The sequence below is a fragment of the Enhydra lutris genome, unplaced genomic scaffold, assembly GCF_002288905.1.
Source record: "Enhydra lutris kenyoni isolate GAN:26980312 unplaced genomic scaffold, ASM228890v2 scaffoldscaffold46, whole genome shotgun sequence".
NCBI classification, from domain to species: Eukaryota; Metazoa; Chordata; class Mammalia; order Carnivora; family Mustelidae; genus Enhydra; species Enhydra lutris.
In genome coordinates this window covers 4,525,939-4,551,661 of record NW_019154130.1, presented here as the reverse complement: position 1 = coordinate 4,551,661, position 25,723 = coordinate 4,525,939, and the positions used below count along the sequence as shown (strand labels likewise).

Genomic DNA, 25,723 nt, shown 5'->3' with positions numbered 1-25,723 from the left:
GAGTCATTTCTTTTTTATTTTTAAATTTTAATTTATTTATTTGACAGGCAGAGATCACGAGCAGGCAGAGAGGCAGGCAGAGAGAGAGGAGGAAGCAGGCTCCCCGCTGAGCAGAGAGCCCGATGCGGGGCTCGATCCCAGGATTCCGGGATCATGATCTGAGCCAAAGGCAGGGGCTCTAAACCACTGAGCCACCCAGGCGCCCCGGCAGAGTCATTTAAGTTGAAACCTATGTAGTAGTTAATGTAAGCTACCTTATTCTATGAAAAAACACAGTAGTATAACTTCTGTGAGAGAAGTCTCTAGAAATAGAGTTTGATGGTGTCTTTCAGGCACCAGGGGACTTTTTTTTTCCCTCTCCCTAAAGCTATCGGTTTCACTGTCAGGTTATCAGAGTGGTTGCTGCACTTAGTTTTTAAGCTGTTTGGTAGAACTATTCCACGTACAGTTTTCAAGATAAGACTTCAGTCCCTTAGTAGCAAATATCAGAGGAAAAATGGTCAGTTGTCTGGGGAATGTCAAATATCTGTGCGTTTTCCCAAAGAGGACACGTCATGATAAATGGCATGACGGCCACCTTTTCCAGTTTTGATTCAGGTGTTCACTCTGTGTCTTAAGGGAGTCCTAACATAAAAATCCAAGGGATTTCTTTAGGAAACAGAATTTGATTTCATCCTGCAAGGGTAAGGAATGTCCCCGTGGTGACATAATTGTGATCAGTTAAGTAACCCAAAGCGTGTTCTGATGATCACGGCGAGCTTTCCATTCATTGCGGATTGGACTTGGAAAAGATTCACCTTTTACCGAATGCTGTTCTGTCCTTGGTTCCAGGGTGGGTATTTTATAAAAACATTCTGTTCTTAGTTTTCAGCCTGCTGTAGCTTAATAAGCCATAGAATATAGCTTAGGTAACTTTTATGATATTTATGAGTTAAATATTCAGACATTTTAGGGCCTGATTCATTTTGGAAAACAAAAACAAAACTTCTGTAACTGGTCTGCAGTCTGCATTTAGAAACAGTAATTTCTTCATTAAAATTTTAAAGCCAAATTTGCTTGCATGCCTTCTGGTATATCTCCAGTACGGTTATTAAGAAATCTTAATTCAGGGGGCGCCTGGGTGGCTCAGTGGGTTAAGCCGCTGCCTTCGGCTCGGGTCATGATCTCAGAGTCCTGGGATCGAGCCCCGCATCGGGCTCTCTGCTCTCTAGGGGAGCCTAATTCCTCCTCTCTCTCTGCCTGCCTCTCTGCCTGCTTGTGATCTCTCTGTCAAATAAATAAAATCTTAAAAAAAAAAAAATCTTAATTCAGGATGATGAAAGTAAGGCAGTTCCAAGTAATAGTTTTCCAACAGCCAGGTCATTGATGCTGAGCTTTGGTTTAGAATTGTAAGAAAGACTTCGAACATTCCACTTGTTGCTTGATGGGAAAATCCAACAGGAAGGCTAAGTTCTTAGGGTCAGACTGGTCATGGAGAGACTCAGTTGTTGGGGGGTGGGGGTGGGTAGTGGATCACAGTCACTAGGTTAAAGCTCCACAAATGCATGAAAGGACAATTTTGCATCTTTCTATCAGTATTAAACTTCCTTTTACTAATGAAAAATAAATATATTTTTCAAAACATGGGTGTTTTTGCTTCTTTATATCTGGGCTTGGCTGGAGAGTCAGAGCGCTTGGCCCCTCTCCTGATCCCAAATGCCAGAAGGCAGTTGTCCCTTCTTGGGTCTCCCTCTTCTCCAATACCATGTGCTGCAGGAAGGAACCAGTCCCTTCTTGGAACTCTTCCAGAAGTATTTGCCCTTCTGAGGCCCTTTGATCCACAGTGGCTGGGGGCTCGGACTGTCAGCCTCGCCTCTGACTCTGACCCCTGCCACCTCCGAGACAGGGTCACCTTCACCTTGCACCCCCCCGCCCCCCTCCCCGTCACCTGGCTGGCCTCGGCCGGCTTAGGGGCACCATGGGCGGGACGCTCCCCGGCGGAGGTCCGCAGTCGGCTGTCCGGTGGCCCCCGCAGCTCCCGGCCGGCCTCGTCTCTGCGCGTCCCGGGAGCGAGTGTGCTGCCGCGCTGCTCCGCTCGGTTCCCGGGCGGGAAGGGCCGGCCTCGGTCCGGACAGGGCTGGGCGCCACCCTCCGGGCTCCGGGTCCGCGCCGCAGCGAGCGCGGGGGCGGAGGCGGGCGCGCCCCGGGGCGGTGCGGACCCGCGCCCGGTGGCCGTTGCCGGGGCGCCCGTTGCCAGGGGCGTCGTTGCCACGGACGCCGCCCGTCGCTGGGCTCCTGGGGCGCCATCGGGCCCTGCGCGGCGCCATGGACGACCTGCGGGTGCTGTGGATGCGCGACCGCGTCTACACGGCCTTCGGCCTCACAGACCCCCGGCTCTTCGAGGAGCTGCTGAACCGCAACGACGGCGAGGTGGAGGACCTCATCCTGCACTTCCTCAACCAGACCAGCGACGAGGAGGGCGCCTTGCCGCTCTTCTTCTACTGCACGGTGGTGCCCGAAGAGGTGGAGGTGGAGATCGGTGAGCCTCCCCGACGCCGCCCGGACTTCCCACGGCTCGCCGGCCGCTTTCCGAGCCCCGTACACTGACAGCTGCTTAGCCCAGCGTCCCCGGCTGGGTGGCCCCGTTCCAGGCAGAAGCAGATCTCAGACCCCGGGTTCAATCCTGGGCCCTCGGAAGGGTGCTCGGAAGTCTGCCTTGGACTGTGACCTGTTTCTGCGCTGTCTCTGACTCGCTTCCCCATTCTTTCCCTCCTTTTCTGGCTCTTCTGCCACCGTCGCGACGTCGCGAGAATGCCATCGCACCCCCTGCCGAGCATCCTGTCCCCAGAGACTCACAGCTGCGATCCTGGAGGCACCGGAATGGCGTTGGGTTCTGGATGGAGGTGGGGAGGGGGCCCTCCCCGCCCCCACCCCCGTGGCTCCCATTGTCACTCTCTGTTTATTAAGACACTTGGGCAGTGTCGTTGGCTGCTTTATGGGGCTCTGGCCTTTCCACAGGAACTGGAGTGGGGCCACTGTCGGCCCCTTCATCCCTCTTTTCTTTCTCACTCTGTCCCTGCCCCAAGCAAGACTTCTCTCGGCTCCCAGTTAAAAATTATAGGAATAGCGACAAGTAGATGCTGGTATGGGTGGTGGCAGGAAAGAGGGGTGTCTGCAACTAACAGTGCTGGCCCAAGCCCCTGTTCTAATAGGTAGGCCTGCGCTTCTAGAAATAACAAAATGGAATCAGGCTATGTCAGGAAAGGACTCACTTAAATTTAAAAAAATGGCACTAAGTATTACTGAAGGGCATCCTCTCAAAGATTCACATGACATAGAATTATATAAAGTAAAGCGTGAAAAGGCAAGCCCTCTCTATCCCTTAAGTCCCACTTCCGTTCCTGTAGGTAACCACTACAGTTAGCCGTGTGTCCTGCCAGATCTTTCCCGGAATCAATCAAGCAATCCTCTGTATCTTCTCTATATAATAATACATAATTTCTAAAATCATTCGTACTATATAAATTATTTTGTGACTTGTCTCCCTCAAATACATCTTGAGAATTTTTCATATCAATACCTAAAGATCTATCTACCTTTAGTAGGTTTTAAGTACATTGATATACCATATTTTATTTATCCATTCCATAAATAAAATATTTACCTTTCCATAGTATTTTTTTTTTTTTTTTTTTTCCCAAAGAAGTAAACAATGCCCATGCATCTTTGCGCCTTGTATATTTCCGTGGGAGAGGTTTAGGAAAGAATTGCTGGTTTCCTAGGTGTGTGCATTTACACAATGGGGGTAGGTTGCCAAACTGGTCTGGAGAAAGGGCTGCCCACTCACACCCGACAGCGGCCAGGCGCCCGCCAGCCGACAGTCCTATCTGCATTCGAACTGCCAGTCTTTTCCGTATCTGCCAGTCCCATAGATGATGGGGACTGCGCTTGCTTAATCTATAGTACATTTTTGAAAAAGAATTATTAATTTGAGAGAGAGACAGACAGACAGACGGCAGTGGGGGAGGGGCAGAGGGAGAATCCTGAACCAGACTCCCTGCTGAGTGAGGGGCTCCACCTGGCGCTGATCTCAGGACTCTGGTATCAAGATCTTAGCCGAAGGCAGATGCTTGACCCACGGAGCCACCCAGGTGCCCCCTATATGACATTTTAAATAATAATAAGTGGAGTTGAGCCTCTTTTTTACGCCTGCTGACTGCTTGGATTTCTGGGGCCTGGTGAGAACATCGGGTCATTCTGCAACCTTGACTTTCGTCTCGGGGGAATTTGCACGGGTCTTCCTTTGATGCCACTTAGACGTGTCTGGGGTAACTGGGACATTTCGATGTGACTGCGTTGGTTCGGAAAGTGGCGCCAGTCCAGGAGGGCAGGGAAGGAGGAGCAAGGAGACAGAAGGTTCCAGATGGGCAGGCGGCAGGTGTAACAACGCCGGGAACTCGCACCCGAGGCCGTCTTAACGCGAGAGGAGCGGGTCTCCCTCTGCCCGCCAGCAGCCTAGGGTGCGCGGCAGGGTCGCCGGGGTCAGTGCACCGGCCGGGCGAGCTGCACCCAAGGGCGGAAGGGGGAGGGGCTCCCCGTCCTCGCCCTGACCTTCCCCCGGGACTGTCGCAGGCGCGGGGCTCGGGGGAGCAGTGGCCTCCGGTGTCTCGTGGGGTGGGACAGCCACGTGTAACTTTTTTCTTCCATGCTGGAGGCGGTCAAGAGGGCGACGTGGTGCCTGCAGCGACGGTGACCGAGGCGACCGAGGCGACCGAGGCAACGGAGGAGGAAGGCGAGGAGGAAGAAGAGGACGCTCAGAAAGTCGAGGCGGGGGGTGAGTCAGGCGAGGAGGAGGGCGGGCGCGCGGTGCGGGGTCCGGAGCGGGGTGCTGGCTGTGGGGGGCGCGGGATCCGCGCGCTGGGGCCGCCCTCTGCCCTGGGGCTTCAGTGGGCGGTGCAGGGGTGGGCGGCTTTTTTCCTTTCCCCTTTCCCCTTCCTTTCCGTTGTTATGTGATTTCATTTAATTTCTGGGGCCTTTCTACTATTATCTAACTGCGCTTTCTTTTTCCCTCTCATTCCTGAAATTATTTTACCTTTTTTGAGGGGGGGCAGTTGCATGTATTATTTAAAAATTTTATTAAGTTTTTAAACTTAATTTCAGTGTGGTTAACTGTTCTATTAGCGTCAGGTGTACGGAATCGGGCTTCAGCGCCGCTGTCCATCCCCCGTGCTCCTCAGGACACGTGCCCTCCTTCCTCCCCGCACCTGCCTCCCCTCTGATAACCATCGCTGTGTTCTCTGCAGTTAAGGGTCTGTTTCTTGGTTTGTCTCTTTTTCCCTTCATTCCTTTTTGTTTCTTAAGTGCCACATATGAGTGAAATCATACGATACTCCTCTTCCCCAACTGACTTATCTCACTGAACAGTCTATGCTCTAGCTCCCTCTGTGTTGTGGCAGATGGCAAGCCTTTGTTCTTTTTGTCTGTCCATGGACACTCGGGCTGCTTCCATCGTTTAGTTACTGTAGATAAAGCTGCTGTAAACACAGGGGTGCATGTATCCTTTTGAATTAGTGTTCTTGTATTCTTTGGGTAAATACCCAGTAGTGCAATTGCTGGGTTGTAGGGCAGTTGTTTTTTTTTTTCCAATTTAAAAGCGATTAACATATAGTGTATTATTCATTTCAGAGGTCCAAACCTGTGATGCATCAGTCTTATGCATAGCACCCAGGGCTCATCGCATCCCGTGCCCTCCTTAATGTCCATCACCCAGTGACCCCCATATCCCCCACAGCAACCCTCAGTTTGTTTCCTAGAGTTAAGAGTCTCTTGTGGTTTGTCTCTTTCTGATTTATTTTTACCTTTTTTTTTTTTTTTAGAAGATTTTATTTATTTGACAGAACACAAGTAGGTAGAGAGGCAGGCAGAGAGAGGGGGGAAGCAGGCTCCCTGCTGAGCAGAGAGCCCGATGCGGGGCTCGATCCCAGGACCCTGGGATCATGACCTGAGCCGAAGGCAGAGGCTTTAACCCACGGAGCCACCCAGGGGCCCCTTATTTTACCTTTCTGAGGCCCCTCCATACTGTCCCCCAGAGTGGCTACGCCGGCTTGCGTTGCCACCAGCAGTGCTGGCGGCCCCCTTTCTCCACTTCTCGCCAACACCTGTTGTGCCTTGTGCTTGTAACGGAGGCCGTTCTGACGGGTCGGAGGCGGTTTCTCACTGCGGCTGTGATGCGCGTTTCCCCGATGCTGAGCACCTTTTCACGTGTCTTTTCGCCCTTTTATGGGGTGGGGGGGTGTCGAGGTTCTTAGGGGTGCCTTGGGCCCTCATGGGGCATTTGGTGATGTCTGGTGGTCACCCCTGGAGGGTGGGTGCTAGCGGTGTATGGAGGGTAGAGGCCAGGCATGATGTCAAACAGCCTAAAAGGCACAGCATAAGGCCCGCAACAAAGAATAATTCAGCCTCAAAGGCCAGCAGGGCAGAGGCTGAGGCTGAGAAAACCGTGCTCCAGACCCTGCGCGTCCCCAGTAGGGCTAAGCAGCCCTCCGGCCACACTTACCCCGGGAGTCACTGGAGGTTGAAGGGTAGACACCTCACTTTCCTAAGATTCCGAATATTTGAAGATCAGAGGGAGAAGGGGTGTTTTGGCAACGTGCTCTGTCTCTGCTAGTTGTCCTCTTTTCAGAAGTACTCATTGTTTAACCACAGTCTTGTCCCCTCCATGGTGCAGATTGCAGGGAGAGGGCTGTGAGGGAGGAAACACAGGCTGTGCCCGTTCACGCTCAGGGAGGCGAGGTTGGATTTTGATGAGACAGACGGCGGGGATGAGGGTCGCAGCCGTAATCCCTGTGAGGCTCCAAGAAGACCCACCAATCGGTCTCTGGGTGGGAAAGACCTCCGTGGAAGGAGGCTGCTCAGAGAGAAAGGTCAGGGAGGTCTTCTCAACAAAGCAAATTAACGTTCCTTCCAAGCAGATATTTAAGTGCATTTTTTCTTTTTTTGTGATAAAATATACAGAACCTAAAACTGAACCATGAAAACTTCAGCTGCATTCAGTTGGTGCACTTGTAAGGGTGTTTTTGGCTACAGGCTGTTACTGGTGCTCCAATAACGTCGACACGGCTGCCTATGGACTGTCTCCTCCCCTGGTCCCTGGGCCAGGCACTGAGCCATACCACCTTCGAATCCTCCAGAATCTGACCACTCAGTGTTATTGCCCCCGTTTTATGGATGAGAAAACCTAGAGCAGACCAGTAGACCCCACACACTGATTTGATTCCAAAGCCATCCTGGTGTCACGTGGCGACTTTTGCAGTAAGAGTCGAACCATATTGGGGACATCTCTCCCTTTTCTGTGATCGTTGGATGCGTCGGTAACTCCCAGGGCTGTGACCGATGGGCTCTGAGGTTTCCAGATCTGTATCGATAACAGTAGACTGGAGAGATACACATTCATTTTGTTTAGATAACCTCTCTTCATCCCGCACTAATTTTGAGTTTCACAGAGAAAATAGAATAAATGCTAATATGTGAACTGTCATCCTCTTCCTAGTAATAAAACTCCCTGGTAAGTGAAAATCTCAGAGAAGTCACCCATTGCACATGGTAGCTGGGATGTACAGGTGCACACACACACACACACACACACACATACACACATTAAATTTCTGGCTGAGATCCCACCTATTGGAAACACAAAGAACTTTCATCATTCTAATGCATACCAAAGCTCTGATAGGATTCATTTGTAAAAAACGTATGTGTAGCTTTTTGGTAACACATCCATGGAATGAGCTATGCTGTTGCACAAGAGGCAGGTCTGGTCTGACGGCAGGAACTCTGCTTGTCTGATCATTTCCGTTTGCACACTGAATAATGTTTTGCAGCTAAGAATTTGCCGGTGAGAATCGATTCTGTAAATCAGCCTATACCTGGCCTAGAGAACGAAGACGTGGACAAAGAGATTTTAGAAGACCTCCCCGTCAAGGTACGTCTGGCTCTTTCTCCTCCCTGGTGGGGTAACGGGAACTCCCCCACTTTGAGTCTGTGTGACTGGTAGTTCGTACGGGGAACGTATCTGGAGTAGAGACGGTAGAATCCTGGTTTCGCGTCCCCGTAGCTACCCGCAGATTGAATGATTCGCTAGAATGAGTCCCAGGACGCAGAAAAACGCTTATACACGCAGTTGTAATTCATTTCAGTGAAAGGATGCAGAGTAGAATCAACAAAGAAAAAGGAATGTGGGGCAGAGTCCAGAAGAAAAAGGGGCCCGAGCTCCCGGGAGGGTGGCCTGGATGGGCTGCGTCTCCCAGCAAGGATGTGCGAGAACATGTAGGACGTCAGGGCAGCTCACCCGAGCCTTGCTGTCCGGAGTTTCTACTAGGCGTCCGCCACGTGGGTGTGGAGGGCCCATCGCTAGCCTGCAGGAGGTCGGGCTGATCTAATGGGACCAGGGCCCCAGGCAAACAGAAACGGGCATTCACCACCCATCACGCAGCTAGTAAAAACTACCCGGCATGACCCAGAGCCCCCGGCACACAAACGCACTGCTATCAGGTAGGCTGATCCAAAACCAGAGGTGATCACCCAGGAGCTGGCAAAGGACCCGCTTGAAAACCTTGGGAACGTGCAGAGTTTGGGCAACCCAGGGCTGCAGAGTTAACCGTTTACTTCACAGACCCCAGGGGTGGAGCTTAAAGCCAGGACATGAACATCTGGCCTGCTCTGTGCCCCGCGAAATTCCCTCTGATCTGCTCCACGCACGTACCCCACCCCGGAAACCACATTCTAGGCTGGTTGTTGCAATTTCTAGCTTTGGGAAGCTCTGTCTGGACTTCTCCCAGGTCAAGTGTGGCTGCATTGGTCGGTTACTAGAAGAGTCAGGCTGAGCGCTGAAGTCTGGGTGTGCTGTCGCATGCCTGTGTGTGTGTGTGCGTGCGTGCGTGTGTGCGTGTGGCCCGCTAGTGCCTGTTTTCAGCCGGGGAGCTCAGGAGGCGCAGAGAGGAGGGCTCCGGTGTGCCTGAACGCTAGCTCGTCTCGGTGAGCGGGTGTCCATCATTTGATGCTCCTTTTGTCCCCCACGTTTCAGAAAACCATTAAGCACACTGTGAATAAGACCTACCTCAATGTGTTGTGTACTCCTGTTCCCGAGGAGTTCCTGAACCAGAACGTGGTGTATTTTCTCAGAAATACAAAAGGTATGTTTCTGGCGTGTGTGCGTGAGTGTGGGTGGGTATGCACCCGGGTGTGTGTCTGTGAGATCCTTAATTTTTACACTTTCTTAAGACTACGACTCTTTCCTTTTTGGACAGCCAGCCCTCATTACTCGTGGGTTCCATATTTGTGAATTCACCTCCTTGCTCACACTTTTTTATAACCCCCAAATCAATCCTTGTGGTGGCTTGGGGTCACTGATGGACGTGCACAGCACGGGGAAACATTTGACTTTTTTAAATTTTATTTTTAAGTTATCTCTACACCCAATGTGGGGCTTGAACTCCTGACCCTGAGATCAAACCTTGCATGTTTCCACCAGCCAGGTGCCCCTTAATAAGGGGGAAATGTTTGAGTCCCTGAATATGTGTGTGCTTGGCTGTGAGTGGACACGGGGACACATGTGAGCTCTTGCAACAACCGTCTTCATTGTGATTGCTTTAGTGCCACGGTTTTCACCTTTTTTGGTGCTTCTTGTTGGTGATTTTGTGGTTTCAAATGGCATCAAGCATAGTCCTGAAGTGCCACCCGGTGTTCCCGAGCACGAGAAGGCTATGACGTTTCTTGTGGTGGACACGGGTGTATCAGAGACGCTTAGTTCAGGCATGAGTTAGTGTTGGCTGAGCTCACCGTTAACGGATCAGCCGTGCACGTTAAGTAAGTTGTCTGCAAACAGAAACACAAGCAGAGCCCGGTTTACAGTGTTGATGGCTGCTGAAAGTGGGACCAGAGGCTGCAGAACTCGAACCCCACAGGTCCTGCGGGAGCCGTGGCTCGGTATTCGCGGATTCCTTGTTCGAGGTGACGTGGGGAACAGAACTGCCGTGACTAACAAGAACTGGCTGTGTAAATGTAGTTTTAGTTCTGCTGTGACAATTAAAGGGAGAGGGATGCCAAATGAGGGGACCCTGAGTTGTAGGATGAGCTCTGGGGCTTTCTCCGTGTGGCCGTGTGATTTAAGACCGAGCAGTTGCTTGGAAGCCAAGTTCATCCCATGGGGTCATTTTTGGGCGGGATTTTTCCACCGTGCATTCCTGCATGGGTGTTTCTAGTGCCCCTCCTCCCCCCACCCGCCCTCAATCCAGGGGTTGTCACTCTCCTGTCTCCTCTGACCCCTAGCCCTTCCTCCTGCCTTATTTAATTTGGGCTGACTCTCCACTCTTCCCGCCTGGGTTTTCCCCATTTCTTCCACCTTTGCCTCCACATGGGGGCTGTGCATAGCTACGTTTTAGGATTCACCATAAATTCTGGGACAACCATTTATGTGGCTTTCTTTTTTCTCTTTTGAACTTGGATGGCGTTCTGGATGCACAGGCTGTGAGCTGGGCAGCCGCGGGGACCCCCTCGGGCTTTATTACTGCTTGTTCTTGTCATCTCTGTGTCTCTACAGTCTCCATTCATTGAGATCAGGCTCTTTCTTTCACATTCTGGGTTCTTAGGTACCTTCCCTTTAAGTTTACTTGACTAAAGAGGAGTTTGATATACAGAACTGCACAACGTGGGTCTGAAGCCAGTGAAATGACTGCCTTCGTTATGCTTGTCCTGTTTCTGTTTTGTTTCCCAATGAGGTTGAGGACAGAGCCCAGGGGACCTTCAGTGGGTCTCCCCTGCTCAGTGATGTTTGGTCCGACAGAGTAAAGACATGTAAAATAAAACCTGGCAGAAGGGTTGGCTGTCGCCAAATCTGTCTTTAAAAATACTCGTAACTCAGAAGGGACTCTGATAATGAACTGGGAAGGCATTGGGGGAATGGGGACCCAGGCAAAGCAAGGAGCCCAGCAAACATTTCTAGAAAACACGACTTTGTCTCTCCGCTGGTCTGGGTAGCTCCCTGGGGCTGCTGGTGGCAGCCCAAGGGGACCCCAGCATGTCAGGCTTACCTCAGTGTCTCACGGGCCGAGGGATTCGTCCGACAAGACATCAGAGCATGTTGAGTCTGTGCCTGGAATGTTTCTGGGTAGCTACTCGGGAAGAAGGAGTAGAGTCCCAGACGCTTGGGAGAGTTTACCTGCCTGCCACGTGCCCACGTGACTCAGCCTCACATCTCTTCCCACAGAGATGATCTCCGAGGCGACGGACATGAAGGAAGCCATGGAGATCATGCCTGAGACGCTGGAGTATGGGATCATCAATGCCAATGTGCTCCCCTTTCTGAAGAATGTCATATGTCAGGTAACTGTGCACAAGGAAGGGATCTTGGCATTTTGTAAGGTTCAGGCCCTCTGGTTCTTTTATGCCACACGTAAAGTTCAGGAGCCCTTCCGTCCCAGTGTCCCCCTTCCGTCCCAGTGCCATCGGGGGCCCCAGCGGTAGAGCAGCGAGCAGCATGGACTAGATCTTGGTGCTCTAGGAGCTGATACTGGGGGAAAGACTCGAAACAGATTCCTAAGCTGGAAAGTATCAGGTGGCATGAGTTTAGTAGACCCTAGTACTGTGAGAGAAACGGACTCTGTGTGTATGCGCACACGTGTGTGTTTGTGTGTGCAGGGAGTGGTGGTAAGGGATGGCCTCATGGAGGTGGCGAGGTCTGATAGACAAACAATGAAAAAAACCCTCGTGAATAGACTAAGTCTTTAATGATAAGTTTCTGGGGAAGTGTAACAGGGTGGGGCTCAGGGGGGCCAGGAAAGGCCCTTCTGAGGTTGTGGCATTGAGTTGAGACCTGAATTAGGTGAAGGTGTCAGACATGTGAAGATCTGGGGGGAGGACTTCCTGGGCAGAGAAGGTAGCATGTGCAAAGGTCCTGAGGCAGGAGCAGACCTAGCCTGGTGCAGGAATAGAAGGAGGGCCGTGCGGCTGGAGAGGCGTGGGGAAGGTTGGAAAGGCAGGTAGTTGTTCAGCAGGGGAATAACATGATTGGGTTTGCATCGTTCCTCTGGCTGTGGTGTGAAACTTCTACGGTGGGAGCAGGGGGTAGGGACAAAAGCCGAAGGGAAGAGTAGACCGGCAGGAGGCCTTGGAAGAGTCTGGAGGGGGATGATTGTCTAGACTGGAGTTCAATCAGGGGAGGGGGTAGGAGGCAGGCAGTGTTAAGATGTTTTACTGGGGAGAGGACACGTTGAACGTCACTGTGAGTGTGCGGTCAGCAGAATCCAGACTGTGAAACTGCACGTTCTGGGCTCTTCAGTCAATAGGAAGTTGGCGTAGGATGTCTTAGACCACGAATCTAGGTTTCAGAAGAAAAGGTCTAGCTCAACCAACCAACGCACGGGCATTTTTTCATCATTTTTATGTGGGTGAAGCTTCTGTTATTAAATTCAAGTGACTTTATAAATGCATGTTGCTGTTCTCAGATGAATGTCCAAAGGACTGTGTCCTCAGACCCTCCCTTATTTTCGATTTTTATTGAAGTAAACTCTGTGCCCCACATGGGGCTTGAACTCGCAACCCCGAGATCAAGAGTCACACACTCGATCCACAACAGCCTCAGCCAGCCGTGCGCCCCCCCCCCCTTCTTTATTATAACCTCCTGTGAACTAGCCTGGGGCTGAGAGGACTGGCTGACACTAGTCTGTCTCTTGTTGGTGCCCGGCCGTCTCGTGGCCGTGCGGCCAGAGGAACGCAGGGTTTTCTTCTGGGTGGTCACCTCAGGCTTGGGTCACATCCTTACCCTGGGATCACTTTAGGTCAAACATCACTTCTCTCTCCCTAGGTTCTGTGCTCTGAGCCGGAGCAGTTTCCACGTTGTAGTTCTGTCTGTGGCTCCTCTGATAGAATGTTCGGCCCCAGAGGCTGCCCAAGTGCGAGGTCTTGAACCCGACATGGGGTGATTTGTTTCAGGTTTTCATGCCGGCGCTGTCCTTCAATCAACACAAGGACGCCTCCCTGGGACTCACGGCAGAAATCCCGGACTCTATCGAGTACGATGTGGACCTCCCCAGCGTGCCCGGGGAAGCCTATCACAGCATTCAGTTGATACGGGATGAATTTTTAATGAACATCCAGAAATTTGCGGGCAGTATTCAGAGAATAATGCAGCAGCTTGAAGGTGAGGGTTCGTTTTGCTCGTGTTGAGGGAAGCACGATGGGTTTCTTTTAAGAAGGCAATTTCAGAGTCCAGGAGCCTTTTGTTTTCATTTATAATCCTTTCCTCCCTGGTCACCATACGAGCGACCCTGAGCTGGGAGGAAGACCCAGAGAGGAATGACGGAGCCCTGCCCTTAAGGATCTTACAATCTGGGGGCACAAGGGACTATAGCCGAATGAGAACGTGGGAAAGAGATTTGGGCCTTGAGAGGTTTGGAAGAGGGAGACCATGTCGGAGAAGCAGGGAGAAATCAAAAGAGACTTCCTGTAGGAGGCGGCCTTTAACCTCTGAATGGACAGCAAAGCTTTGGTAGGAGGAGTTGGGGAGCCAGGGCATTTCAGGTAGCCAGAACAGCCTAGACAAGAGAAGTGAGTTGGAAAGAATGGAGTTTCCATGAACAGGGAAGGGTGGCTGGCTTGTCCTGGCCTAGTTAGCTTTGTGTGCAAGGCCAGAAGCTGTAGATGGTGGGCCTGCAGCAGCTGCTGTTGGATCAGCATGTCGTCCCCTGGAGTGCATGACATGGCGAGAGTCCCCGAGCCTGGGAGCATGCGTGGCATGAATGGAGAATAGCGAGGTGGAGAGGCCGGCCGAGCGGGTTACACCGTGGAGGGTCCCAGCCCGGGACAGCCAGCACGGGCTGTGAGATGGCATCGTGGTTCCAGGAAAAGGAACTGTCCCCCTCTTTGTAGTAACACTGACCGTGCCCCTACCACGTAGAAATGTTCTCTGCTGGAAACGAGAAACACTCGTAGAGATCCAAACTTTTGATAACATGCTAGGGACCTATGTTTTTCAGATTCTATTTTAGAACTTTTTTTTTTTTACCCCCTCCCCCACCCTGACCCCCAAAGCAATACTTCTCTCTCCATGTCTGTGTTTCCTTCACTGGGGTTTATAGCCTTTCTTGGCCTGTCTGCCTAACCCTTCTCTCCCTGAGTTAGTGTAGACTAACAGAGATGGGAAAAAATGTTTCTTCTAATCTTGGATATGATTTATGTGTCTTGTTTCTTTTTCTTTTTCTTTCTTTCTTTTTTTTTTTTTTTAAGGTTTTTTTACGTATTCGAGAGAGAGAGAGTGAGGGGGGGGGGGGGGGGGGGGAAGGCCAGATGGGGGAGGGGGACAGAGAGACAATCTCTAGCAGATTCCATGCTGAGCGTGGAGCCCAACACCGGGCTCGATCCCCTGACCCCAAGATCATGACCTAAGCTGAAACCAAGAGTCGGACACTCAACCGACTGTGCCTCCCAGGCACCCCGTGTCTTGTTGCTGGTGTCAAAACATAGACACGTGAACACGTTTTGTGTTTTAGATAAACCGCTAGAAGGAAATGCACTAAAATGTTATCAGCCACTGTTGCTTACTCTAGGTCATGAGAGTAAGATGGTTTTCTTTCTTTTTTCCTATAAGGAGAATGTATGATTTAGAAAAACAAGAAAAGCAGGTGAATTAATATTCTGTAACCTGGGTCGGCAAGTTGCGGCCCCTGGGCCACATCCCACCTGCTGCTCATTTTTGTGTGGCCTGTGGGCTAAGAATAATATTCATAGTTTCCAATGCTTCGATCTGAAATGATTGTATAAGGACCTACATTCTGTCTTCAGCTGTGTCTCTTGGTCTGCAAAGCTGCCAATATTTACTCTCTGGTACTCTTAGAAGAAATTTATGGGGGCAACTTGGTCAACAGAGCGTGTGACTCTTGATCTCAGGGTTGTGAGTTCGACCCCCTTGCTGGGTGGGGAAATTATTTTAAAAAGTCTTTATTATCTATTTATTTACTGACAGAGTGAGAGAGAGGCAGGGAGAGTGGAAGCACGCTTCCCGTGAGAGCAGGGAGCCCGATGCGGGACTTGATCCCAGGATGCTGGGATCACGACCTGAGCTGAAGGCAGAGGCTTAACTGACTGAGCCACCCAGGTGCCACCTAAAAAACATAAAAAAAACTTAAACCAACCCATCCTGTGCCAATCCCTTTTTGTAATACCATCTCAAGGAAGAAATTTGTTTTTCTTTATGGGACATTTATGAATGGCTTTTTGTAAGTTATTGGCTGTCCATTGATAAAGCTCCTTTTTCTTAACTTTATTTTTAAAAATTTTTTTAAAAAAGATTTTATTTCTTTATTTGAGACATCACAAGTTTGCAGAGAGGCAGGCAGAGAGAGAGGGGGAAGCAGGCTTCCCACAGAGCAGAGACCCCGATGTGGGGCTCGATCCCAGGACTCTGGGATCATGACCTGAGCTGAAGGCAGAGGCTTTAACCCACTGAGCCACCCAGGCGCCCCATATATGTTGCATTTTCTTAAGGTTTTAAAAAAAAAATTGTATGAACATATGGTGTGTTGAAGAACTGTCTCTGCCTTACTTTCCTTATCGGTGCGTTCTCCTCCCTGCTAGTGACTTCCTTAGTTCTTTAGCTCTTCCTTCCTCCCTCCTTCCTTCCTTTCTTATTTTTTAAAAAAGATTTTATTTATTTGACAGAGAGTGGGGTGGAGGGGCAGAGGGAGAAGCAGACTCCCCGCTGGGCAGAGAGCCCGGTGCTTGCTCCCAGGACCCAGAGATCATGACCTGAACCGGAGGCAGACCCTTCACCGACAGCCCCCCAGGTGTCCTTTAACTGTTTCTATCAGTTGCTGTTGCCACATCTGCAAAATATATGCTTGCACTGCTGTTTCTTCTTAATCGTAGACATTAACGTTATTTCCTGTCAAGATGATGGGATTTCATCCACTCTCCCCAGCCCCACACTACCCTCCCACCGCCCCTGCCCTGCTGCAGCCAGCTCCCATCATACTTCCATGCTCTTCTTTTCATTAAGTCACAAAATGGGTTTTGACTTTACTAGGACAACGGGAATACTCTTTACTTCAGAGCAGAGTAGGATCCTTTGGTGAACTTTCCTTTCTTGTACAGTTTCCCTTCCTCTGCCAGCATTCCAAATTGCCATTCTTAAAGCGTCTTATAAAAACGTCTTGGACAGGGGTGCCTGGGTGGCTCAGTGGGTTAAGCTTCTGCCTTCGGCTCAGGTCATGATCTCAGGGTCCTGGGACCGAGCCCGGCATTGGGCTCTCTGCTCAGAAGGGAGCCTGCTTCCTCTTCTCTCTTTGCCTGCCCCTCTGCCTACTTGTGATCTCTCTCTCTGTCCAATAAATAAAATCTTAAAAAAAAATCTTGGACCGTCCTCTCTGGTCTTGTTTTTGCAAAAGCCCCTCCTTTTATTGGACATGTGTATCTCCCCCCGCACCCCCCACCACGTCCTGTGTTCCCTGTTGCAACACAGACTGGTCACACACTGCTTGATGCGTGGCTGTGTCCTGGATACAATGTTTCCTGCATCCCAGGTCTTCTCCTTCACTTAGTTTCCCCCCCTCACTGGGTGGGAGCGCATCCTTAAGTAACTTCCCAAGAAAAGGCATGTGGGCGATAATTTTATAAGAATATGTGTGTCTGACAATGACTTGATTCTATCTTCACAAGAAATTTGGGCCTGCAGACTGGAATTTAAAACTATTTTAGCACAGAATTTTGAATACAGTTTTCATTTTTTTCTAGCCTCCAATTTTCCCTAGGAGAAACTGGGTTTTTCCTTTTTTTAAGGTGACCTGTCCTCCCGCTCCCCTTATGTGAACTTTTAATCTGTCTTGAAAGTGTCTTGGAATGCTGTGATAATGGGACTTTTGTGTGGTCCTTTTTCCATTTATTTTGCTGAGTACTCTGAATATTTTCAGCCTGAAGACCTAGCCTTGTAGTCTGACCCCTTCTCTTTATAATTTCCTCCACTATTTATCTCTGTTCTTTCTTGCTAACTTTGGGCATATGCTCTAGATGCCAGTCTTTTCTTTTTAAAATTTTATTTATTTATTTTAAAGAATATTTATTTATTTATTTGACAGAGAGATCACAAGTAGGCAGAGAGGCAGGCAGAGAGAGAGGAGGAAGCAGGCTCCCTGCCGAGCAGAGAGCCCGATGGGGGGCTCGATCCCAGAACCCTGAGATCATGACCTGAGCTGAAGGCAGAGGCTTCAACCCACTAAGCCACCCAGGCGCCCCTCTGTGACCCATGTTAACACTGTTATAATGATCTACATTTTTTAGTTGCATTCTAAAGATTTTATTTTTTTTTTTTATTTGAGAGAGAGAGAGACCATGAGAGGGGAGAGGCCAGAGGGAGAAGCAGGCTGCCTGCTGAGCAGGGAGCCCAATGTGGGACCCAATCCTGGGACTCCAGGACCATGACCTGAGCCACCCAGGTGCCCCTAGTTGCATTCTAATGGAAGGGAACGAACTACAGACAGGTCAGGACAGTCCTACCGGACTGATGTCTGGAGAGAAAACCTCGTATGTTACTGTCTGTAATCATTTGCCCCCAGATGCGTGGCTCAGCAAGTGACCATTTCTGTTCTGCTAGGTGAGATCAAATTAGAAATGCCGAGCATCAGCGTGGAGAGAGAGGTGTCTGACCTGGCCGCTGACCCGGAAGCTGTGGAAGCCTTAGAGCAGTGCGTGATCAACTGGCTCAACCTGATCTCTGCGGCCGTCGAGGACCAGCTGAAAAAGACTCCCCAGGTAGATCAGGCCGTCCCTTTGCTCATTCTGGGGAGTCTGGGGGTCTGTTTGACCCAGCCTCTGTTCGTATGGTTCTGTGACCTCCTTAAGGATCAAAGCAAACACACCCACGATGTTGTTCTTGGGCTTGCTGACGTTCAGCATGCTGCCAGACCACACTCTGGCCTGACGAAGATAATACCGTGTGTCAGTCAGAGTGCTTGGGCGGCCAGAAACAGGAAACATTACTCAGTTGGCTTCGACGGCCAGAAACAGGCAATGTTACTTGGTTGGCTTCAACAAGAGACCATTTGTGGGCTCCCGTAATTGAAAAGTTCAGAGGCAGGGCTGGTTTCAGGTATGGTTTCATCTGGCTGCGTTTCTCTGGGAATCTCCCCTCTCCGTTCCGTCCTCCTCTCAGATTGGTTGCCTTCACGGTGGCAACTTCTTCCATTCCCATGTCACGTTGCCCGGAGAAAGGCAGTGTCTCTGCTCAGCCTTCCTAGCCAGAGTCCTCGGATCCGGTCTGTTTGGACCATCCTAGGTCAAGTGCATTGGTTGATCCCTATTTGGAGCAGCTGGAGAAGGACACACGCGCGTGTGTGCTTCATGCCAAGGATGATACTTTGTGTGTTCATGTCACTTCTCAGGGTAACGGTCCCCTGGCCGAAATTGAATTCTGGCGGGAAAGAAATGCAACGCTGAGCGCGCTCCATGAGCAGACGAAGCTTCCAGTAGTCCGGAAGGTCCTGGATGTGATCAAGGAGGCAGATTCCATGCTCGTGGCTAACCTGCAGCCGGTCTTGACCGAGTTATTCAAACTCCACATGGAGGCCTCTGACAACGTGCGGTTTCTGTCCACGGTGGAACGCCATTTCAAGGTACGCGGGCGGCCCGGTGCTTCGGAAGGTCAGGGATTGAGTTTCCTTTTGTAATTCTGCATTTAAACGAGTGCGGCAACACGCATAGGACGTTGCTTGTTTTAACCCCTTGCAAGCGTGTAGCTCACACACGGCACTGGGCACCCATCGTCCTCCCTGTAAGCATTTCATCCCCGAACATAAACCCAGCGCTCCTGACCCAACAGTTCCCACCTCCTGGCACCCTGGTTACCTCGTTCCCACTCTCTGACTTCACCCAGTTTAGGTGTTTTCTGTAAGTGGGGTCGTTCGTCTTGTACGCATAATAGGCGACGTCCTTGTGATTTCGACCTGAATTCCCTAGAAACTAATGACATTGAACACCTTGTCATGTGCTTCTTTCTTTGATAAAAAATGTCTGCTTTAATCTTTTCCCCATTTTTGAAGTAGTCTTATTGATTTAGGAGTTAAACACTTTTTTCTTTTTTTTTGCAAATAAGTTCCTTATCAGATTTATGTTTTGCAGTATCCCCATCTGTGGGTTTTTTCACTTGTTCTTTTTTTTTCTTTTCAATCTTTGTTCTTTTTATTTTATTTTACTTTATTTTATTTTTTTTAAAGATTTTTATTTATTTATTTGACAGAGCTCACAAGTAGACAGAGAGGCAGGCAGAGAGAGAGAGAGAGAGGAGGGAAGCAGGCTCCCTGCTGAGCAGAGAGCCCGATGTGGGGCTCGATCCCAGGACCCTGGGATCATGACCTGAGCCGAAAGCAGAGTCTTTAACCCACTGAGCCACCCAGGTGCCCTCTTTGTTCTTTTTAAAGGATATTTTATTTATTTGAGAGAGAAGGAGAGAGAATGGGAGAGAGAGCACAAGCAGGGGGAGCAGCAGAGGGAGAGGGAGAAGCTCAGGCTTCCCGCCGAGCAGAGAGCCCGATGTGGGGCTCGATCCCAGGACCCTGAGATCATGACCCGAGCTGAAGGCAGACGCTTCACCGACTGAGCCCCCCAGGCGCCCCTCCCCATGGCTTCTTGGCCCACACAGCTGGCGCCTGGGTGCCCCTGGGCTTCTTTTTCTCCACGTGGTACCTCATCCCCTGGGATTTCTCCACGTGGCTTGTGTGTCTCCAGGCCTTGTGGCTTCAGGGTAACCGGGTCCAAGAGACCAGAAGCAGGCCAGCTAAGGGGTATGCTCAGAAAGGGTACAACATTACCTCTGCCATATTCTGCTGGCTAAAGAAGTAGCAGTCTGGGGGGATTTGATGGGTGGGGAAGATGACCCCATCCCTTCATGGCGAGGGGGCACAGTCAGGAGGCTGGGGCTGCCTTTGGAAAAGACAGTCTGCCACGTGCACCGTGTCCTGGGTGTGCATGTGTATACTCAGTAGACATACGCATACATTCTTTTTCTGTCTATTCTCGCTCTCTAGATCTCTCTATACACACACTCATACTTTATACTTTCCTGCCAATTGCTTTATTTCCTTTCGTTGCAAATCTCTCTCTTTCCAAGTCCATGTGTCCAGACGACGTCAGACTTCTTTTCGGGGGTGACACCCTCCTCCCGTATGAGTGTATTTACTTTTGAATTAGGATGAGGGAAGCTTCCTGCGTCCATGTGGTTCAGTGACCTGCTTGACCCCGAGGCTGAGGTCTCTCGTTCTCTTGGTTAGAACATCACACACGGCTCCAGCTTCCACGTGGTCTTGGAGACGATCCCGTCCATGATGAGCGCCCTGCGGATGGTGTGGATCATCTCCCGACACTACAACAAAGACGAGAGGATGATCCCGCTCATGGAGCGGATTGCCTGGGAAATCGCCGAGAGAGTCTGTAAAGTGGTTAACCTGCGGACTCTGTTCAAGTAAGAAGTCGGCGCGCCGAGGTCGTCTTGAGCTCTCAGCTGTCGGGGTGCCTGGCTGGCTCCTGTCAGGGACGTGTCTGACTTTTTTTTCCCTCAAGATTTTATTTATTTATTTGACAGAGATCACAAGTAGGCAGAGAGGCAGGCGGGGTATGGGGGAAGCAGGCTCCCCGCTGAGCAAGGAGCCTAACTCGGGGCTCAATCCCAGGACCCTGAGATCATGACCCGAGCTGAAGGCAGAGGCTTAACTCACTGAGCCACCCAGGCACCCCAACATGTCTGACTCTTGATCTCAGGTCAGGTGTTGATCTCGGGGTTGTGAGTTTGAGCCCCACATTGGGCTTCACACTGGGTGTGGCATCTACCTAAGAAAACCCACAAAAACAAAAAAGATCTTGAACAACTTTACTGAAATCCACTCATTTAGAATGCACAACTCAGTGGCTCTTCAGAGTCCTGTGTCCGTCCTCGTAATGGATGGTAGAATACTTTCCTCAGTTTGAGAAGGAGCCCCATACCCTGGAACCGTCCCCTCTGTCCTCCCGACCCACCTGGCCCTGGGCAACTACAGATCTACTTTCTGCCTCGATGGATTTGCCTCTTTGTACAGACGGAGTCCTCCAGCGTGGGGTCCTCTGTGAATGTCTCCTTTCACTCAGCGTCACGTTTTCACAGTTCACCTGTGTTGGGGCACGTGTAGGCATGTCGCCTTCCTCTTTATGGCCCAGTAATAACCCCTTGTGGGGGTACATAGGTTGTTTGATTTATCTTAATTTTTAAAACTGATTAATTGATGTGCTTCAGAGAGAAAGCGAGAGTGAGTGCCTGAGTGGGAGGAGGGGCAGAGAGACTCTCCTGCAGGCTCCCTGCTGAGTGTGGAGCCCAATGCGGGGTTCGATCCCAGGACCCTGAGATCACCACCCGAGCCGAAACCAAGAGTCGGATGTTTAACTGATGGAGCCACTCAGACGCCCCATAGGTTATTTTATTTCATTTTTATTTTTTAAAGATTCTGCTTATTTTAGAGAGTACACACAAGTAGGCAGAGAGCTAGGCAGAGGGACAGGGAGAAGCAGGTTCCCTGCTGAGCAGAGAGCCCGATGTGTGGCTCGATCCCAGGACTCTGGGATCATGACCTGAGCCGAAGGCAGATGCTTAACCAACTAAGCCACCCAGGGGTCCCAATTATTTTATCTTAATCAAGACCTTCTTCCTTGGTTAACCTGGGGGAGAAAAAGTCCCACCGTCAGAGGGAAACTTCCTTCTGGACCCCAGGCCCCTGAGGTGGGAGAACCTCTAGGATCCAATGTTGGAAGAGATACAGATCTTCACTTTGGTTTTTTTTTTGTTTTTGTTTTTGTTTTAAAAAGAAAGCTCCCTGGGGGAAGCGAGTCTCCTGTGGGCTGGGTGGGCGGCTGTGGCCAAGGTCAGCCCAGGTGTGGCTCCTGATGCCAGACCCGGCAGGTGCGTAAGGCCATCACACCCTTGCATGCTGGGGCGGAGCAGCCGCTCCCCACGTAAGCTTTCCCCACCAGGCTGTGAGATCAGGGAGGCCCTGCTCCTCAGGGAGAGCTCTCCCTTTGAAGCCTGCTGCCCTTGGAGAACGCGGCTCAGACCCACGGCTGCTCGCTTCCCCCCATCACGGCCTCTTTTTCTTCGCAGAGAGAATCGAGCCAGCGCCCAGAACAAAACCCTGGAGGCCAGGAACGCCCTCCACATGTGGAAGAAAGCGTATTTTGACACCAGGGCCAAGATCGAGGCTTCGGGGAGAGAAGCTCGGTGGGAGTTTGACCGCAAGCGGCTGTTTGAGAGAACGGATTACATGGCCTCCATCTGCCAGGATCTCTGCAACGTTTTGCAGGTGGGAAGGCTGGTGGAGGCTTTCTCTGCTGCGCGGGAAGCCGGCCGGAGTCAGGACTTGCCCTGTGGAAGACGGTTTGGCTTTTTGATGGCACATTCTCTATGTCGGGGGAAGCCAGGAGGCGGGCGGGGTCTGGCAGGGGAAGCACTTGAGAGAGCATTCGGAATGTACCAGAACATACCAGAGCCTCACCAGACCTCTTACAACTTTTCCTTGTCTTCTACAACACCCCTCCTTCACCCTGCTTTTTGGTGTCCTTTGACCTCTGGCCATTCCTTCTCTGTCTTTTGCAAAATCCTCCTCTTCTGTCTTCCCTTTAAATGTTGGAATTTCTCAGAGTCCACGCCAAGACTCCTCTCTCGACTCTCCTGAAGCCACATCACACTTGCCCATTGCTTATGTGGCTACCCATCCATCGGTGACTCCTGTTTATCTGATGCCTCTCTCCTAAAGGAATGTAAAAGGGTTTAGTGGCTGAGTGGATGAATGACCCACAGTCCTTTGTCTCACGAAGGTTGATGCATTCATTCATTCTTAGTATTTGTCGGGAAATCATCTGTGCCAGGCACCTGGCTTGCCGCTAGAGAAACAGTGGGAGCAGATCCAGGGCCGGTCACCTAACCCGCGGTGCCCAGTGCAAACAGACGTGGGACCCCTTGTTCAAAAAGCAGGAAAAAAATGCTGTTACAAACATTTAAATATAAAGCTTTTCTCTCTCTCCTGACGTGTTCTCAGTGGGCTTTAGTTTTTGCCACGACCGTAGCAAAGTAAAGAGAGTAAAGGGAAACCAAACATTTAAATTATTCCATGAATTTTGCCGTTCATCCTTAAATGGTGTAGTGTTGACTTAGAATGCAAAGACCAGGGCATTTAGCTCGTATGTGGAGTCACAATTTGTGTCTTGTCGCTTGGATGTGTGTCCTTGTTGCCAGGGCAGTGGCCACGCCGCACACAACTTTTCCTCTCACTTCTCGATGCGTGCACATCCTGCCAGGCTTCTCTCCCCCCATGGCTTGCTGACGAGAGGGAAAGGGCTGGGATGGAAAGGAGCGTTCTTCATGGTCTCTGCTGTCCCTCCTATGTCCTCATTTCAGGACCTGTAGCTGGTGAACATGGGGAAGTTACAGGAACAGGAAGCCGTAGGGTCTGTTTCCTGTTCAGGCGTGTTTCTCAGAATGGTTTGTGAACTCCTATGTCTGAAGCAAAGCCCAGTTTGAAGGGAGAATGTGGTCTTGCGGAGTAGCTGGTGTCCTCGTGTATTTATTGTTCATGCAACACACTTACTTGTGCTGACTGCGAATGTCCCCAAACTGCCATGCACGGTGGGCCCACCAGACTCGTGTGCTCGTGGGATCATGGGAGGTCACACGCTCTATGTGGAAAGGAGCAGGGGACATGCAGATCCCGGTTACCTGCTCGTATGTGTGCATGACTGCCCGTCAGACTTCATTTACAAAACACATGCAAAGAAGAAGTTAAGAATTTCAAGAAGGTAATAGCAGAGCCTTAAACACAGCATGGGGCCCTTTTGAGCTTGGAGCCCTGTGGACCTGCCTGGGTCACACGCCTATGAAGATGGCCCTGGCAAGCACGTCCCTAGCGTGTGGCTTCAGGGAGCTTACAGTCTGGTAGAAGAAAGATGATAGACATAACAGTCATACAGATACATAGCTACAGCTGATGTAAACGCTCTGAAAAGTGCAGTCGAGGAGGCTCTTAAAGTGTGTACCGGGGCCTGACCTTTTCTAAGGGGTTGGACGTGACAAAGTGATCTTCAACGATGAGTTGTAGTTAGCCTGGCAACTTGAATGGCAAGTATGAAGGCCTTGTGATAGGAAGGAACATGGGACGGAAAGAGGGCTGGGCTGGCTGCAAGGAGGTGGGGCATGGGGCACAGTATGGGAAGGGGTTGGAGGAGAAAGTGAGGGTCTGAATGTATAGACTTCACAAACTGTGTCAGGACCTCTGCATCTTGTCCTACAGGCAGTGGGCATAGTGCCAGAGGTCTTAGACTGGAAGGAAGTTGGCTGTGTGACATGATTAAAAAAAATTATTATTTTAGAGAGAGAGTTGGGGAGAGGCAGAGGGAGAGATCTCAAGCAGACTCCCTGCTGAGCGTGGAGCCCATCTCGGGACTTGATCCACCACCCTGCAATCATGACCTGAGCCAAGATTTTTGAGTCAGATACCCAACTGACAAAGTCACCCAGGTGCCCCTGTGTGACCTGATTCTTGCCCTCAGGCAGATCTAGATGCAATTTATTTGTAGTTAGAACATTCATGAGAAAACCAAAAGGCAACTTCCTTGTGTTTTGTTTGTTTGGGCAGGTTATGGAGGAATTTTACAATATATTTGGTCCCGAACTAAAGGCAGTGACGGGGGATCCCAAGCGCATTGATGATGTCCTATGCAGGGTGGACAGCCTGGTCACCCCCATGGAAAACCTGGCCTTTGACCCTTTCAGCATCAAGTCTTCCCAGTACTGGAAATACGTGATGGATGACTTCAAGATTGAAGTTCTGGCAAGTAACCGATTGATCCATTTAATCTTGGAAACAGATACTACGTTTCTCCCGTGTTAAATTAGTTATTTAGTTATGCTTAGGATTTTTTTAAGTCACAAAAAGTAATACTTATTTGTAAACAAACAAAAAAGCAATATGGAGGAGTATAAGGTAGACGTGAACATTCCTTAATCATCTTTGTCCCCGTTCCTAACCTTAGGCAGAATAAGGTTAAATCAAGCCAGACACATTTTAGCATTTCTGCAAAGCTGAGTTGGGTGTATAATTGGAGAAGACCTAGGAGGGTGATGAATGAGACTTGATTTAGTAGACAGTAGGGAACCACTGAAGATTGTTGACCAATGGGGTAAGGTCAACAGAATTATGGTTGAGGAAGGTTCTTCTGGTCATAGTATAGGCTGATTTGGGCTGGGGTATGACAGGAGGTGGGGAGATGATACAGGAGGTTGTGGCTTAGGGTATGGAGGAGGCAGAGCCATAGAAGGGAGACTGTACCTTAGAATATAGTTTCACTCCACACAGCGTGATAGGATGGTGGATGGTTCATCGTGAATTCCTTTCCAGCTTCATGTGGGAAGTGCATCAGTATTATTCCCATTTATAACCCCAGAGCGTCTTTTTATATGGACAACTCCAGACAGTTCTTGTGTTATCTGAACACTTCGATTTTTTTTTTCTAAAAGATTTTATTTATTTATTTATTTGACAGAGATCACAAGTAGGCAGACAGGCAGGCACAGAGTGGGGTGGGGGAAGCAGACTCCCCGCTGAGCAGAGAGCCTGATGCTGGGCTCGATCCCAGGACCCTGAGATCATGATCTGAGCTGAAGGCAGAGGCCCAACCCACTGAGCCA

General features: G+C 50.3%; 1 protein-coding gene across 1 annotated transcript in view; it reads left to right on the top strand.

Annotated features, from left to right (window-relative positions):
- Positions 1–2,304: 2,304 nt before the first annotated feature.
- The window catches only part of LOC111156345 (dynein heavy chain 10, axonemal-like), a 131,428-nt gene continuing 108,009 nt past the window's right edge, over positions 2,305–25,723 (top strand). The window contains 11 exon segments of the mRNA XM_022517120.1: positions 2,305–2,518; positions 4,694–4,813; positions 7,902–7,963; positions 9,065–9,173; positions 11,246–11,361; positions 12,970–13,177; positions 17,621–17,778; positions 18,408–18,638; positions 20,292–20,482; positions 22,145–22,343; positions 24,672–24,866. Coding sequence (XP_022372828.1) covers positions 2,305–2,518; positions 4,694–4,813; positions 7,902–7,963; positions 9,065–9,173; positions 11,246–11,361; positions 12,970–13,177; positions 17,621–17,778; positions 18,408–18,638; positions 20,292–20,482; positions 22,145–22,343; positions 24,672–24,866 — 1,803 coding nt within the window.